Source organism: Elephas maximus, chromosome 6 (assembly GCF_024166365.1).
Source record: "Elephas maximus indicus isolate mEleMax1 chromosome 6, mEleMax1 primary haplotype, whole genome shotgun sequence".
NCBI lineage: Eukaryota > Metazoa > Chordata > Mammalia > Proboscidea > Elephantidae > Elephas > Elephas maximus.
This window is the reverse complement of record NC_064824.1, coordinates 101,268,817-101,287,136: the sequence shown is the minus strand read 5'-3', so window position 1 is coordinate 101,287,136 and position 18,320 is coordinate 101,268,817. Positions and strand designations below refer to the sequence as shown.

General features: G+C 38.0%; 1 protein-coding gene across 4 annotated transcripts in view; it reads right to left on the bottom strand.

Moving 5' to 3' along the window:
• The window catches only part of BMPR2 (bone morphogenetic protein receptor type 2), a 150,920-nt gene that overhangs the window by 72,752 nt on the left and 59,848 nt on the right, over positions 1-18,320 (bottom strand). The window contains exon 3 of one of the 4 annotated variants that reach the window (XM_049887885.1): positions 11,882-11,960. The exons of the other annotated variants lie outside the window; for them this stretch is intronic. Within the exon in view, the coding sequence (XP_049743842.1) occupies positions 11,882-11,960 (79 nt within the window). The remainder of the gene's footprint in view (positions 1-11,881; positions 11,961-18,320) is intronic. 4 annotated transcript variants of the gene reach the window in all.

Below are 18,320 nucleotides of genomic sequence, written 5' to 3'. Positions count from 1 at the left end.
GCCTGAATATGTAAGATGAAAGGATACAACCCTACCACACACATTTTCCAATTTCAAACCACGCAGTATTCCCTTGTTCAGTTCAAACAATCACCTCTTGATTATACACAGATTTCGCAAGAGCACAATTAAGTATTCTGGAATTTCCATTCTACATAATGCCATCCTTAATTTGTTATGATCCACAAGGTCAAATGCCTGCATGTAGTCAATAAAACACACGTCAATATCTTTCATGGTATTCTCTCCTTTCAACCAAGATCCATCTGACATTAGCAATGATTTCCCTTTTTCAACGATCTCTTCCCTCAACGTGTCTGTCAGTTTGTCATACTGTGGAGGCTTGTGTTTTGCTGTGACGCTGGAAGCTATGCCACTGGTATTCAGATACCAACAGGGTCACCCTTGGAGGAAAGGTTTCAGCTGAGCTTCCAGACTAAGACAGACTAGGAAGAAGAACACGGTGGTCTACTTCTGAAAAGCATTAGCCAGTGAAAACCTTATGAATAGCAGCGGAACACTGATATAGTGCTGGAAGATAAGCCCCCCAGGTTGGAAGGCACTCTAATAGATGACTGGGGAAGAGCTGCTTCCTCGAAGTAGAGTCGACCTTAATGACATGGATGGAGTAAAGCTTTCAGGACCTTGACTATATATATCCCACCTGAATTTAGAGACCATCTGAAGAATAGATTCGACGTATTGAACACTAGTGACCGAAGACCAGACGAGTTGTGGAATGACATCAAGGACATCATACATGAAGAAAGCAAGAGGTCACTGAAACGACAGGAAAGAAAGAAAAGACCAAGATGGATGTCAGAGGAGACTCTGAAACTTGCTCTTAAATGTTGAGCAGCTAGAGCAAAAGGAAGAATTGATGAAGTAAAAGGACTGAACAGAAGATTTCAAAAGGTGGCTGGAGAAGACAAAGTATTATAAAGACATGTGCAAAGAGCTGGAAATGGAAAACCAAAAGGGAAGAACACGCTCGGCATTTCTCAAGCTGAAACAATTGAAGAAAAATTTCAAGCCTCGAGTTGCAATACTGAAGAATTCTATGGGGAAAATATTAAAACGACGCAGGAAGCATCAAAAGAAGATGGAAGGAATACACAGAGTCATTACACCAGAATGGATTAGTTGATGTCCAACCATTTCAAGTCCAAGCTGCTCTGAAGGCATTGGCGAAAAATAGGGCTCCAGGAATTGATGGAATATTACTAGAGATGTTTCAACAGATGCAGCGCTGGAGGTGCTCACTCGTCTATGCCAAGAAATATGGAAGACAGCTTCCTGCCCAACTGACTGGAAGAGATCCATATTTGTACCTATTCCCAAGAAACGTGACCCAACAGAATGTGAAAATTATAGAACAATATCATTAATATCACACGCAAGCTATCTTTTGCTCAAGATCATTCAAAAATGGCTGCAGCAGTACATTGACAGGGAACTGCCAGAAATTCAGGCTGGTTTCAGAAGAGGACGTGGAAACTACGGATATCATTGCTGATGTCAGATGGATCCTGGCTGAAAGCAGAGAATATCAGAAGGATGTTTACCTATGTTTTATTGACTATGCAAAGGCATTCGACTGTGTGGATCATAACAAATTATGGATAACATTGGGAAGAATGGGAATTCCAGAACACTTAATTGTGCTCACGAGGAACCTTTACATAGATCAAGAGGCAGTTGTTCAGACAGAACAAGAGAAGAGTGATTGGTTTAAAGTCAGGAAAGGTGTACATCAGGGTTGTATCCTTTCACCATACCTATTTAATCTGTATGCTGAGCAAATAATCTGAGAAGCTGGACTACATGAAGAAGAATGGGTCATTAGGATTGGAGGAAGACTGATTAACAACCTGCGTTATGCAGATGACACAACCTTGCTTGCTGAAAGTGAAAAAGACTTGAAGAACTTACTAATGAAGATCAAAGACCACAGCCTTCAGTATGGATTGCACCTCAACATAAAGAAAACAAAAATCCTCCCAACTGGACCAATGAGCAACATCATGATAAATGGAGAAAAGATTGAAGTTGTCAAAGATTTCATTTTACGTGGATCCACAATCAACAGCCATGGAAGCAGCAGTCAAGAAATCAAAAGATGCATTGCATTGGGTAAATCTGCTGCAAAGGACCTCTTCAAAGTGTTGAAGAGCAAAAATCTCACCTTGAAGACTAAGGTGTGCCTGACCCAAGCCATGGTATTTTCAATTGCATCAAACGCATGTGAAAGCTGGACAATGAATAAGGAAGGCCGAAGAAGAATTGACACCTTTGAATTGTGGTGCTGGTGAAGAATATTGAATACACCATGGGCTGCCAAAAGAACAAACAAATCTGTCTTAGAAGAAGTACAGCCAGAATGCTCCTTAGAGGCAAGGATGGCAAGACTGCATCTTACATACTTTGGACTTGTTGTCAGGAGGGATCAGTCCCTGGAGAAGGATATCGTGTTTGGCAGAGTACAGGGTCAGCGGAAAAGAGGAAGACCCTCAAACGAGGTGGATTAACACAGTGGCTGCAACAATGAGCTCAAACATAACAACTTTTAAGGATGGTGCAGGGCTGGGCAGTGTTGCGTTCTGTTGTGCGTGGGGTTCCTATGAGTCGGAGCCGACTCAACGGCACCTAACGATAACAACAACCTCTTCTTGAATCCAGCTTCAACTTCTGGCAGGCCCCTGTCAATATACAGCTGTAGTCATTTTTTAATTATCTTCAGCAAAATTTTGCTAATGTTATACTAATGATACTGTTTCAGAATCTCTGCATTCCATTTGATTACCTTTCTTAGGAATGGGCATGAATATGGTTCTCTTCCAGCCTCGAATTGTCCAGGTAGCTGTGTTCCAAACTTCTTGACATAGACAAGTGAGTGCTTCCAGTATTGCATCCGTTTGTTGAAGCATCTCAACTGGCATTCCATCAATACTTGAAGCCTGTTTGTCACCAATGCTTTCAGTGCAGCTTGAACTTCCTCAGTAGCAATGGTTCTTGATTATATGCTACCTTCAATACTTCTTGGTACAGTGACTCTGTGTATTCCTTCTATTTTCTTTTGATGCTCCCTACATCATTCAGCTTTTTGCCCATAGAATCCTTTAGTAATGCAACTGAAGGGTTGAATTTTCTCTTCTGTTCTCTCTTCTTGAGAAATGCTGATCATGGTCTTCCCTTTTGTTTTTCTAAGTCTAGGTCTTTGCACATTTCATCATAATACTGTACCTTGTCTTCTTGAGCTGCCCTCTGAAATCTTCTGTTCAGCTCTTTTACTTCATCATTCTTCCATTCACTTTAGCTACTCTACATTCAAGAGCAGGTTTCAGGGTCTCTTCTGACGTCCATTTTGATCTTTTCCCTTTTTCTTGTCTTTTTAATGATCTTTCATTTTCTTCATGTATGATAACCTTGATGTCTTCCCACAACTCTTCTGGTCCTCGGTCGTTAGTGTTCAGTGTGTTAAATTTATTCTTGAGGTGATCTCTAAATTCAGGCAGGATATATTCTGGTCATTCTTTAGCTCTCATGGACCCGCTTTGATATTTTTTTTTTTTTTTTTTTTTGGCTTCAACTTGAATTTGCACATGAGCAACTGATGATCTGTTCTGCACTGGGCCTTTGGCTTTGTCTTGACTGATGATATTGAGATTTGTCCACTGTCTCTCTCCATGGATATGGTCAGTTTGATTTCTGTGTAACCTGGCATGGTCCACATGTATAGTTGTCAAACCACTCCTAGATATAGACTCAAAGAAATGAAAACATATGCCCACACAAAAACTTGTACATGAACGTTCCTTGAAGCATTATTTATAATAGCGAAAAAATGGGAAAAAAAAATATCTATCGACCGATGAATGGATAAACGAAGTGTGCTGTATGCACATCAAAAACCAAACCCGCTGCCGTCAAGTCAATTCTGACTCATAGCAACCCTACAGGACAGAGTAGAACTGCAGCATAGGGTTTCCAAGGAGCAGCTGGTGGATTCAACCTGCTGACTTTTTGGTTAGTAGAGCAAGCAGGGAGTTGGGGACCTCATACCACCAAGAAAGTAGCGCTGGGAGCAGAGTGCGTCCTTCTCCCTGCGAAGGGAAGCTCCTAGTCCGGGGGAAGATTGATGAGAAGGCCGAGAGAAAGACTCTTCCTGGAGCTGACATCCTGAATTTGGACTTTTAGCCTACTTTACTGTGAAGAAATAAATTTCTCTTTTTTAAAGCCATCCATTTGTGGTATTCCTGTTGTAGCAGCACTAGATAACTAAGACAGTTAACTTCCAGGCTCTTAACTACTGTGTACCAGGGTTCCGCTATATGCACAATGAGATACTATTCAGCAATAAAAAGGAAAGAAGTACCAGTGCATGCTATAACACAACTTGAAAACATTATGCTATTTGAAAGAAGCCAGACACAAAAGGTCATGGATTACATGGTTCCACTTATATAAAATGTCCAGAATAGGCAAATTTATAAGATAGAAAGTATATTAGTATTCGCCAGAGACTATGGGAAGGGGGGAACAGAGAATTACAAGTAGTCCTTGACTTACGATGGTGTTCCATTCCAGTGACTCCACGGTAAATTGGTTCATACATAAGTCGGACACCTCTTTTTTTGTTTCCGTTATTATTGCCTTTTATTATCAGTATGTCTATAAATAAAGATCTTTGGGGGTTGGAAACATTACATATAAACTTACATATATATTTTAACACTGTACATAGTACGTATTACTAACAATAAAATGTACAAAAAAAAAACAGACGGTTTTAAGTACCGTTCATTGTAACTCAAATACATCGCAAATTGGGGACCACCTGTACTACTAATGGGTATAGGGCTTCATTTTAGGGTGATGAAAATGTGCGAAAATTGATTGTGGTGGTGGCTGTACAACTCTGTGAATATAATAAAAACCATTGAATTCTATACTTTAAATAAGCGAATTGTATGCTATGGAAATTATGCTTCAATAAAGCTGTTACAAAAAAATGTCTACATGAGAATCAAAAAAAACACTGTAAAAATAATATATAACAAGTCAAAATTTATTTGCAAGAGCTGAAAATATAAGTAGAAATATAATCAGGCTGAAATTTCTGAAAAGGGTAAATCTGATGCTTTGAAAAAGAGATGCTAATTGACTGAAAAGAATTTTCCATTTGTAGAATATGAAAAAGAATGGATAAAAGAAAGAAGCAAGCTGAGTAAGGCGCAATTCCTACCACAAGATCAAATATTTTGCAAATATTTTGTAAAGCGTTCTATAGTCATGTTTCTTGCAAAACCGCCAAGCTCAACAAAGCCAATTCAGGCTGAGGTTATTTCCAGTACAACTGGAGAAACCACACAAAATACATCATTTTCTAGGAATAGGACCATAAATAAGTTAGAGTTACGAAATATTAGTTGGAAAGAAGCCAAGAAGGCAACTTTTCCATTAAAAAAATAAAATAAAACAAAACAAAATGAAAAACAGGAAGTCTTCTTAAATGTAACATCTCTGACAGATGATCCTCTTAAATGCTTTCAGGAATATAGTCCCACTAATTCAAAATTAGCGCATACAATGTTGCAAATGAGATTTCTTTATCACGATAAAATTGAATTATCATAATAGTTAATTTATCTTCACTATTTGACTTCAATGACATATGCTACTTTATAAGTTAACTTCGAACAGTGTAAGAAATATGTCGAGTCATGATCTAATACATACATACACATATAACTGAAACAAAAATTTCACAAAACAATACTCTTTCTCACCATGTACAATATACTCTGATATTTTTTCTTTTTGCTGTTGTTTTTCTTTTAATGCTGGTCATTGTATACAGATTAAAAAACATTGATTTAGAAGCTCAGGAGACATAAACTCACCCAAATCACAGTGGAAAGCCCCAAACTACATCTGGGTAAGTATTACCCCTCTTTGAATAAGAGAAACAGTAGTAAATATGGACTCTTATTGCTACCAACCCTTTTGCTAGGTGGCTGTACTTTTGATCAAATTAAAATTGACTCCCATTTCTGGTCAGTATGAAAGAACTTGGTGTGGGCGGTGGGTGGGGGGGTTGGGGGAGAGGTGATCTTCCATTTCGTATACGCACATGTATACACAGAGGACATAGGTATGCTTGACACACACACGGAGGATAGATGGATGGATATTTATTTTCTAGAATTGATACTGCTTTCTATTAATTTATACCTATCTGCTATCTATATATAAACTCTGTGTAACCATGTCTACAGATATTCCTAAGAATCAGTACAAACCAGGTATTAGTTTAAGAAACACAAATTCCTTTGTAAATAATCTTCCATAAGGTATATTCTTTCTTCTAATTTGCAACATGTATCTCTATCCCTATACTACTTTTCCTCAGAAAATAACAAATTTCAGTCTTTGTTAAATATTCAATTATTCCTTTTAACAGAAAAAAAATTACTAGTCAACATCAACAACTGAAAATGTGAAGACGCTTTATTTAGGCTCAGCCCTAGGCCCTAGAGCTGAAAACTTTAGGACCTCTACCATGGTCCTAATCACTCAATTACCGAAGACAATGCTACCACATCTTTGCTCTTCCCTTCAACAGTTGCTTACTATCTTCTGCTCTACCATACCTACTTGAATTAAATAGACTCTCTCTTATGAATCGGGCCTTGGTCTTTGTCTTAGTTTGTTAGTGCTGCCATAACAGAAATACCACAGGTAGGTGCCTTTAAAGAACAGAAATTTATTTCCTCACAGAACTGGACACTAAAGGTCCAAATCGGGGACTCAGCCATGTCAATTGCTTCTGTGGCCTCTCTCTCCTAGTTTCTGTTGATTGCTGGCAATCCTTGGTGTTCCATTGCTTGTACATGGGTCCTCACATGGTATCTGTCTTCCTGTGTGTGTCTCTTTGTCCATTCTACTCTGTTTCTATAAGTGATTAGCTTTAGGACCCACCCTATTGTGGTATGACACAAGAAAAGAAAAACCCTTTTTCCAAACAGGGTCACATTCATAAGCACAAGGGCCAGGACTTCAATACATATTTTGTGGGGACACATTTCAGTTCATAACAGTCTTAATCCATGTCCCAGGGATTCTAAATATAAAGGCTTCAAAATCTTACACAGATGAATATGTGTATTTTTTGGTGCAAAATGTCCACAACTTTTGCATGAAAGGAGAAAATCTGGAGACATGACAGAAAATAAAGAAACCTGACAAACACCTCTTCATCGTCTAGCAAATCTGTCTGCTGTCCAGCAACTACATTATTTCTTCAGAAAGACAAGCCAAGGCTTCTGTTGTTGTTCTTGTATGCCACTGGGTTGATTCCGACTCATAGAAACCCTACAGCACAGGGTAGAGCTGCCCCATTGGGGTTCCTAGACTATAATCTTCACAGGAGCAGATCACTAGGTCTTTTTCCCCACAGAGTGGCGGGCTGGTGGGTTCAAACCACCAATCTTTTGGTTAGCAGTCAAGCACATTAACCATTTTGCCACCAGGGCTCCTTCCAAAGTTTCTGTCCAGTTAAAATCACTGCCATCTCCTGAGAGAATATTTATTAGGTACAGAATACAACATCAATAAAATTCACTATGAGAAGAGAAGAGAAAAGAGAGGTATCAGTTCAGGTTACAGAGAGCTAATCTAAAATACAAAAGTAGTGTTCACGATCCAGACCGCTATAGGATAGCGCAGCTGACAGGGAATTTGTCTGATGTGAAAACGCCATAGTTACTGAAAAGACCAGTCTCTCCCTTGTCAGGAATTCAGACGAGTCCAGGGATGTTACCAGATTTCAGTAAGACCTTGAACAACTTTTTTCAAAAGTTGAATAAATGAATAATTCAGAGTTGTCTTCAATTCTATTGAATCTCTTCATCATTAAAAATTATATGAATGACCATTTATCTATTAAAATGGTCATCCACAGCTTAATTCTTTATGTTAATTAGATGTTCATATGCATATTTCCCTACCAAAATTGCCACAGAAGGTTTTATTCTGCTATGTACAGTGATTCCTATCTTAAGCACATCCACACCCTTTACAAGAAAGTAATCAGGATGAAAAAGAAAAGGTTTCTGAATTAATGAATATTTTTAAGAGTGCCTATTTTTTTATCAATTTCCAAGTGGAAGTTTATCTATACATCTAAAAATGTAAACAAATTGCAGTCCAACAAAGCTTCTTAAACAGTGACTTCTTAGCTCAATTCAATGGACTAGACTTTTTGGTCCTAACTTACATTAATTGTCCCTTACACATTTGACATTAATAACCATACATTCCTTCTTGGCTTCTAATCTGATTTTTTAATCCTGATTTTCTCATTTCTCAGGCCACTTCTTAGTCCATTATGTAGGCCCCTCTATGTCCATGAATTTTGGTAATCTCCAGGGCTCTATTCCGAACTCTCTTCTATTCACTCTGCACTCCACCCCTAAAACGCCTCACTGGCTTCAAATACGAACTGTTCGCTGATGACTTGCAAATCTTTCGACTGTTCTCCTGAGCTCTGGACTAGTATTTCAAATAAACTTCTAGCCATTTTAATTTGGAAATAATCACAACCATCTCAAACTCAGCATTTCCAAAAATGAATTCATCATTTTCCCTCTCTCTTCATCCTCCAACCTGTCCCTCCTCTGGCTAGGGAGATAGGAGGGCCTGGTGGTAACTGAGAGGCAGTATACTATGAAGTTCAAGAGGATGGACTTTGCAGCCACGTTGTATGGACTTAAATCTGGGGCCACACTTACTAGCTACGTGGCCTTTTAGTTTTTAGCAGTTCATGTTTCTAAGCCAAATATACTATTGGTACTTAGCCTCTACCTCTAACCAATCTCTCATCTTCCTGAAACTTTCATCTTCTTGAAACTTTTAAAAAATATATTTTATTGAGTTTTATGTGAAAGTTGACATAGCAAATTAGGTTCCCATTTAACAATTTTCATACACCTTGTTCCATGACACTGGCTACATTTTTCACAGTATGTCAATATTCTCATTATTTCTATTCTTTTTGTTCTGCCTTGTTATATTGTTTATTTTGTTTATACTGCTTATTTTATAATTCAATCTACTACTTAGAGAAAGGTGGCAAACAGGAGTAGCTTCAGTTCCAAGTTCAAAGGGTATTTTAGGGCAATAATCTTGAGGGTTCCTCTAGTCTCTATGGGTCTAGTAAATTTGGCCTTTTTTCGGAATTTGAGTTTTATTCTGTATTTTTCTTCCTTTCTATCTGGACCTTCTATTGTGTCTCCGGTCAAAACGGTTGGTAGTGGTAGCCAGGCACGATCTAGCTCTTCTGGTCTCGGGCTAGTAGAAGCTGTGTTTCATGTGGGCTATAAGTCCTGTGAACCAGTTTCTTCTTTCAGTTTTTGGTTTCCTTCATTCTCTTTTGTTCCAGATGAGTAGAGACCAATACTTAGTTGTATCTTAGATGGCCGCTTGCAAGCTTTTAAGGCCCCAGATGCCACTCACCAAACTAGGATGTAGAACACTGCCTTTATGAACTATGTTACGCCAACTGACTGAGTTATCCCGTTAGACTATGGACCCAAGCCTTCAAACCCAGTGCTTGGTTATGTGTAGGTAGTATCCTTAACTGTGCCCCCTATGTTGTTTATTATATATTTGAATATATATACAGTACTTATAAACACATATACATATGCCTACAGATACACGTGTACATGCACACCCATATACTCATATGTGCCTTCCTATACACATACATGCATACATGTCTATCTATGTAACCACACACTTATATTTTTGGTTGTTATTGTTGTCACAAAATTGTATTTTATAGCATTTACCAAAATTGTCCCTTATTCTTGAGTATTTCTTAGTGTCTTCATTTATGCTGGACAAGTTGTGCAGACTTCACTCATATTGTGTATTGCCTTTTGTCTCACCAAAATAACTAGCGCATACTATATAGAAAGTGATCTCCCCTCCCCCATATGCCTGGTAACCATCAAAGAACACTGCTTTCTGTGTGTATGCCTATTCTTGACTTTTTATATAAGTGAGAACATACAATATTTGTTCATTTGTGATTGGCTTATTTCACGCAGCATAATGTCCCCCAGATTCATCCATGTTATCAGGTGTTTCACACTCTTTATTATTCTCTATAGTTATGTAGTATTCCATTGTATGCATGTACCACAATTTGTTTATCTGTTCATCTGTTGATGGGCACTTAGGTTCTTTCCATTTTTTTTTTTTTTTGCTATTGTGAATAATGCTGCAACAAACATAGCTGTGTGTATGTCTATTCGCGTCATTGTTCTCATATCTCTAGGATAGCTACCTAGGATTGGGATTGCTGAATCATAAAGGTATTTCTATTTCTAGCTTTTTGAGGACGCATCATATTGTTTTCCATAGCAGTTGTACCATTTTACAATCCCACCAGCAATGTGTAAGAGGTCCTATCCTACCACAAGAAGCCCTTATGGTGCAGTGGTTATGAGCTATGACTGCTAACCGAAAGGTCAGCAGTTTGAATCCACCAGACACTCCTTAGAAACCCTATGGGGCAACTCAACGGCAACAAGTATCTCCCTACAACCTTCTAGCATTTGTCATTTTCCTTTTTTTTGATCATTGCCATTTTTGCAGGAGTGAGATGGTATCTCATTGTAGTTTTGATTGGGATCTCTCTACATCTTCTTAAAACTTTATCAATCCAAAGATGTTCAAGTCACCCACTCCTCATGACTTCACCTCCACCATCTAATTGCTAATTTCAAAAAAAAAAAAAAAATTACATTACTAATAGCCCTAAAGAGCCCGGAGGTCCAGTAAAGATTTAGACATAGGCCATGACTGCCTCCAGACTTGGCAATGCAACACTTGAACATCCTAGATATGTTACCTTACCACCTGGCAGACAGCTATATAACCTTTAGCCTTTGAGGGTTATGGAATAGGGCCAGGTCAAGCTTCAAAGAACCAAAGTGGATCGATCAACTGAAAATCACTTTAACATTTTAGTTTAAGAAAACAGATCTTCTGTTGCCTTTGTTATGTTGGAGTTTTTGTTTGTTTGTTAACTATGGTGAGATCTTGTGAAGCAAATGCCAACAGTATACTATAAAATGTCTTAAATATTTTAAGGTTAGAATCTGAGAAACAGATGTATACATCTGCACATAGGTAACATCTAACCTACGGTAATTTTAGATTTAAATTAGAAAACCATAAAATGAAGAGTCACATAGACTATAAGTAAAGAAGAATGAGAAAGGCCATGATTTATAGTTAACTCATTAATAATATTTATGCTAATGCAGGGTTTATCAACCTCAACACAACTGGCATCTTGGACCAGTTAATTCTTTGTTGTGGGGGCTGTCCGTGTTTTGCAGGATGCTTCATAGCATCCTGGGTTCTGCCAAGTAGATACCACTAGCATCCCCCAGTTGTTACAACCGAAAAATGTCTCCAGATACAGCCAAATGCTGCTGGTGGCAAAATTACTCCAAGTTAAGTACCACTGTACTAATGGAATAAAACATCATTAAACAGAATAATCTTAAATAACCATAAAGAAATAAATAACTACCTGGCTTTGAAAATCAATCATTTTTCTACTTACATGTGAACATGGGCAACCTTTGTAATCTGATAATTAACAATATTTTAAATATAAAATAAAGACAAATCCCAAAGGAATTTGCTGATTGTACGAGCCCTTAAGAAGCATCTCTTCCTTCAAGAGAGGAAGAGAACTAACATTTGGCATTCCAAATTATTGGATTGTATGGCATCATGCTAATTATTTTATATACTTTATTATTTTTAATGACAAAGGTTATATATATATATATCATACCTATATTTATACAGGGTTGCACTGAGTTGGAATCGACTTGACAGCAACGGGTATAACTTAAACAGAATAAATAACATTTCTGGAAGGACATAAGAAAGACAACAATGGTTTCCTTGAAGATACAGAATTAGAAATATAAACTAGAAAAGTATTTTTCATTGTACATCTTTTTGTACTATTAAAATTTTAAAAATAAATGTTTTGCTTTATGACTTTAGAACTTGCTGAAATAAATCAATGTAGATTTATAATTTTACAGATTAGAAAACTGGCCACAGCTGCTGAAAACTGGAATAAACAAAATTTATACTTCTTTACTCTAAGGATTCATTGACATCATCAGAATACTCTGAAGAAAACTGTGTCCTATTTTTAATCTCCTCCAGAGAAAACAATTCTAGTTCTAACACATCTATCTTTATATCACGCTGAAAACACACTACTTTGTACATGACATGTGTTATATCACCAACAAAGGGAGGTGATGGACACCAAAACATTGAATTGTCACTTAAATTTTATTTCACGAAGTCTTAAAGAAGTAGTATATTTTGTCTTATCGAAATTTGTTTAACATCTGAGGAAATATGTTCTCAGTCTATTCTTCTCTGATCATGAAATCCCAACTCTTGCTAAAATTTTAAAGATTATTTAAGTTCTTAAAATGTGAAAAACCTTGTCAAGTTGTCATTTTTATAAAATTCTTTGAATAATACAAGTATATACTGCCAAAGAATCCATCAATTTTAACAAACTGGTTAAAAAGTATGGGTCAAATTAGTTCATCAGTGAAGTCGGTCAACAGTAGGCACCTATTTGACTTAAATATACATTATCAATCTCAGTCTAGATTGCAATTAACTTAGCTCACTCAATTCTTAAATACCCATATATTCAAAGTCTGAGGAATAAAAAACCTCCCCTACTTCCAAGATACATACAATCTAACATAAAAGACAGTCATGTACATAGTAAATTATAAAACAAAAGGAATTTAACAATTGTTTCAACAAATACAGAATACCTGTTATGCTAGGCACTTGACTTCTAACCGAAAGGTCAACAGTTCAAAACCACCAGAGACTCTGAAGAAGAAAGATGTGGCAGACTAAGATTTACAACTTTGGAAACCCTATGGCGTCGCTATGAGTCAGAATCAACTCAGCGGCAATGGGTTTGGTTTTTTATACTAGGCACTAGAGTTTCAAAGATACTCATCATGAATTCACACACAAAAAAAAATTCTGCCCTCAAGGACCCTGTCTAACAGGTGAGAGAAACAAAGGACAATGTAGTTAAGTGCTACAGAAACCTAGACAAGCCTGGCACCACCCCAACTCTCTAGAGAACGTCAGGGAATATTAAGAAATGTCAACATCACAGAGATATAGCTTAAGCTGAAAAACAATAGATAAGTAAGAATTCACAAGGCAGACCAGGGGAAAAGGAAATTCCAAGCAAGAATATCATAAGCAAAAGCTTGGAGAGAACGCATTAAGTTCCACTAACCATAAATAGTTCAGTCTTGCTGGAATGCAGACTGTGGAAGAGGGAGTAGTAGGAAATGATGCTGAAAATGTAAGCAGGAACCAGATGATGGATGTGCCACGATAAGGAGTGTGAACTTCATTTTGTAGGCCACAGGGAACCACTGAAGAATTTTAAGCAGGCAAATAAAATGAACAGATTTGTATTTTAGAAAAGCACTCTGGCAGAGTATGAAAAAAAGATTGGGGAAGGGAGAAAAGGGGGGCATTGTACCAGTTAGAAAACTACTGCAATGATCCAGAGAGAGAAATGATAAAGGCAGGAGAAGAGGGAAATAAGAAGGCAATGGGTCACAGAGATTTTTATGGGGCCGAATGGGACTAGCACAGGTCTTGAAGTCACGTAAAGAATTTAACGTGTGACCTTGCACAAGTTACTCAGCCTCTTTGCACTTTAGTTTCCTCACTTCCCTCACCTGAATAATCCCTCAAGGGTTATTGTGAAAGTTAAAGAAAATGTTACACAAGCTAGAATTAGTACCCATCTCTTAGAAATGAAAATATTATCTTGGTGTCTAGTTGGATGTTCTGGTGGAAAAGGTACTAGAGTTAAGAAAGTAATCAGAGCCAAAGAATACCCCTCAGTTTGTGGTCTAGGCAATAGGGTAAATGGTGGTGTCGATAACTTAGGAAATAAAGGAAGAACACTTTTGGAAGGAAGATGCCATGATGGGAAGCGCGTACAGTAAAATAATATGGGCACAAGCAAAAACTTCTAGCTACAGGGATGAGGAAAAATGGAGGATTTATGCCCCAAAAGTCAATTAAGGTATTTAGAGATACAAAAGCATTCAAGAACAATACAAACAGAACCACAGTAATAGAAATAATAAATCTTCCAGTTCTGGCGGACGAGGGAGTGAGTAAACGCACACAAGTATGCACACGAGTGAATGAATGTGTTGGGGAAGCGGAAAAATAGGTAAGGTTAGTAAAGCAGAATGTTATACTCTGTCTTATAAACTTTGGCCTGCACATAGGAGGGAGCTATAGCTGTTCTCTGAGCATGTGGAAAATGACATTACATTTACCCTGGGGGGAAGATTAAACTGCTCAAAATACAGAAGAACTGTAGTAGGAACAAATAACAACAACAAAAAAATAAAACCACAAGCCTGTTGCCGCTGAGTAAAATTCAACTCATAGCGACCCTATAGGACACAGCAGAACTGCCCCATAGGGTTTCCAAGGAGCAGCTGGTGGATTTGAACCGCCGACCTTTTGGATAGCAGCCAAGCTATTAACCACTGCACCACCAGGGCTCCAGGAATAGATAGGAGGTAGGCAAAACAATAAAAGGTACTTCTTGAAATAGCACAGTGAAGCATAATGCAAGTCTTAAGTAGACAAGTGCTGTAGGATGGAAATAATAGTACAAATGAAATGAAGAAACCAAACCCCAGAAAAATGATACTACAGGGGTGAAAAAAAATTTAATGACAAGAGGATAATAAAACCTTGTTACAGGTCTCCTTTTCTATTGAAATTTTACTGAATAATTTATTATAATAAATATTGCATGCTCACTGTAAAAAGTCTTCATTGCAGAAATATGACACACCTAATTGCCAAGTCAATGGATTTTACCTTAAAAATATCTCTAGACTCCATCTATATATTCTACCCACTACAGAATCTAAACTGTCTCTCTTGCTTGAATAACTTTGAAAGGCTCCTTACTGCACAACCTCTCATATGCCAGAAATACATTAACCAGAGCAATTTTATTTTTTCAAATAGGTAACGCATTCACATAGTAAGAAAACTTAAAGGCCTCCAAAACCATTTAGTTCTCCTCTGTATCAATCACAATAAGCTAGGTTATGGGAAGTTATAATGCCAGACAATGTTCCACTGCTATTCATCAGGTTTTCACTGGCTAATGCTTTTCAGAAGTAGGCTGCCAGGTCTACTTCTTCATTGCAAACACCTTCTTTCATCAACATAAAGAGCGACTATGCACATGGACCTCGCCAGATTGAACACACAGAAATCAAATTGACTACATCTGTGGAAAGAGACAGACCATGGAAAAGCTCAATATCATCAGTCAGAACAAGGCCAGGGGCCGACTGTGGAACAGACCATCAATTGCTCATAAACAAGTTCAAGCTGAAACTGAAGAAAATCAGGGCAAGTCCACAAGAGCCAAAATACGACCTTGAGTATACCCCACCTGAGTTTAGAGACCATCTGACGAATAGATTTGACGCATTGAACACTAGTGACCGCAGACCACACGAGCTGTGGAATGACATCAAGGACATCATCCATGAAGAAAGCAAGAGGTCACAGGAAAGAAAGAAAAGACCAAGATGGATGTCAGAGGAGGCTTTGAAATTTGCTCACAAACGTTGAGCAGCTAAAGCAAAAGGAAGAACTGATGAAGTAAAAGAACTGAACAGAAGATTTCAAAGGGCCTCTCAAGAAGACAAAGTAAAGAATTATAATGACATGTGCAAAGAGCTGGAGATGGAAAACCAAAAGGGAAAAACACGCTCGGCGTTTCTCAAGCTGTGAAGAAAAAATTCAAGCCTCGAGCTGCAATAGTGAAGGACTCTATGGGGAAAATATTAAACAACGCAGGAAGCATCAAAAGAAGATGGAAGGAATACACAGAGTCACTATACCAAAAAGAATCAGTCGATATTCAACCATTTCAAGAGGTGGCATATGATCAGGAACTGATGGTACTGAAGGAAGAAGTCCAAGCTGCTCTGAAGTCACTGGTGAAAAACAAGGATCCAGGAATTGATGGAATATCAACTGAGATGTTTCAACAGATTCAGCGCTGGAGATGCTCATTCATCTATGCCAAGAAATATGGAAGACAGCTTCCTGGCCAACTGACTGGAAGAGATCCGTTATTTATGCCTATTCCCCAGAAAGGTGATCAACCGAATGTGGAAATTATAGAACAATATGTGTGTGCATTAATATCACACACAAGCAAAACTTTGCTGAAGATCACTCAAAAATGGCTGCAGCAGTATATTGACAGGGAACTGCCAGAAATTCAGGCTGGTTTCAGAAGAGGACGTGGAACCAGGGATATCATTGCTGATGTCAGATGGATCCTGGCTGAAAGCAGAGAATACCAGAAGGATGTTTACCTGTGTTTTACTGACTGCACAAAGGCATTCGACTGTGTGGATCATAACAAACTATGGATAACACTGCGAAAATGGGAATTCCAGAACACTTAATTGTGCTTGTGAGGAACCTTTACATAGGTCAAGAGGCAGCTGATCAGACAGAACAAGGAGATACTGATTGGTTTAAAGTCAGGAAAGGTGTGGGTCAGGGTTGTATCCTTTCACCATACCTATTTAATCTGTATGCTGAACAAATAATACGAGAAGCTGGATGGTATGAAGAAGAACGGGGCATCAGGATTGGAGGAAGACTCATTAACAACCTGCGTTATGCAGATGACACAACATTGCTTGCTGAAAGTGAAGAGGACTTGAAGCACCTCCTAATGAAGATCAAAGATCACAGCCTTCAGTATGGATTATACCTCAACATAAAGAAAACAAAAATCCTCACAACTGGACCAATGAGCAACATCATGATAAATGGAGAAAAGATTGAAGTTTTCAAGGATTTCATTTTATGTGGATCCACAATCAACAGCCATGGAAGCAGCAGTCAAGAAATCAAAAGATGCATTGCATTGGGTAAATCTGCTGCAAAGGACCTCTTCAAAGTGTTGAAGAGCAAAGATGTCACCTTGAAGTCTAAAGGCTGACCCAAGCCATGGTATTTTCAATCGCATCATATGCATGTGAAAGCTGGACAATGAATAAGGAAGACAGAAGAATTGACGCCTTCGAATTGTGGTGTTGGTGAAGAATATTGAATATACCATGGACTGTCAAAAGAACGAACACATCTGTCTTAGAAGTACAGCCAGAATGCTCCTTAGAAGCAAGGATGGCGAGGCTGCACCTTACATAATTGGGACACGTTGTCAGGAGGGATCAGTCCCTGGAGAAGGACATCATGCTTGGCAGAGTATAGGGTCAGCGGAAAAGAGGAAGACCCTCAACGAGGTGGACTGACACAGTGGTTTCAACAATGAGCTCAGGCATAACAACGATTGTAAGGATGGCACAGGACCGGGCAATGTTTCCTTCTGTTGTGCATAGGGTCACTATGAGTCGGAACCAACTCGACAGCACATAACAACAACACAATGCCACAATCTAAATGGCTTTAAAGAACAAAGGTTTATTTCTTGTTCATTCTCCATGTCCTCCTCCTACAGGTCTGAAGGCAAGCTCTGCTCACTGTGGTAGCTCAGAGAGGAAGTGATGTGTTACTTCCTACCACAGCATTTAAATGCTAATGTCAGACCTGTAAGAACTGTTCTTACCCCTTTCTGGGATCTCCTTGATTAATGATCCATCTTTTCATATGTTTATTCACCATTTGGGTTTTCTATTTTGTGAAGTGCCTATTCATAACCTTTCCCATTTTCTTTTAGACTGTTTTTTTTTTTTAAGGTGTTTTTCAAATTTTAGGTAGTAATTCTTAGTTGATTACATATGTTGCAAATATCTTCTCTCAATCTGTAGTTTCTTTTTTCACTTTGTGGTGTATCCCCTTATATAGAATTTTAAAATTTAATGTAATTGTATCAATTTTTCTTTTATAATTTCTGTTTATTATGCTTTTTTTAAAGAAATCCTATCTTAGGTCAAAGTCATAAAGATAAATATTTTCTTCAAAAGTTTCAAGTTTTTCACATATAGGTTTTTTTATGACTGTCAATTCTGGATCATTTCTAATGACCTTCCTTAATATGGATTTTTTTTTCCCCCCAGATGTTTTGAAATTTGGGTTTGTAGATTCAGGTTTTTGTTTGTTCTTCCTCCTCCAATCCCTTT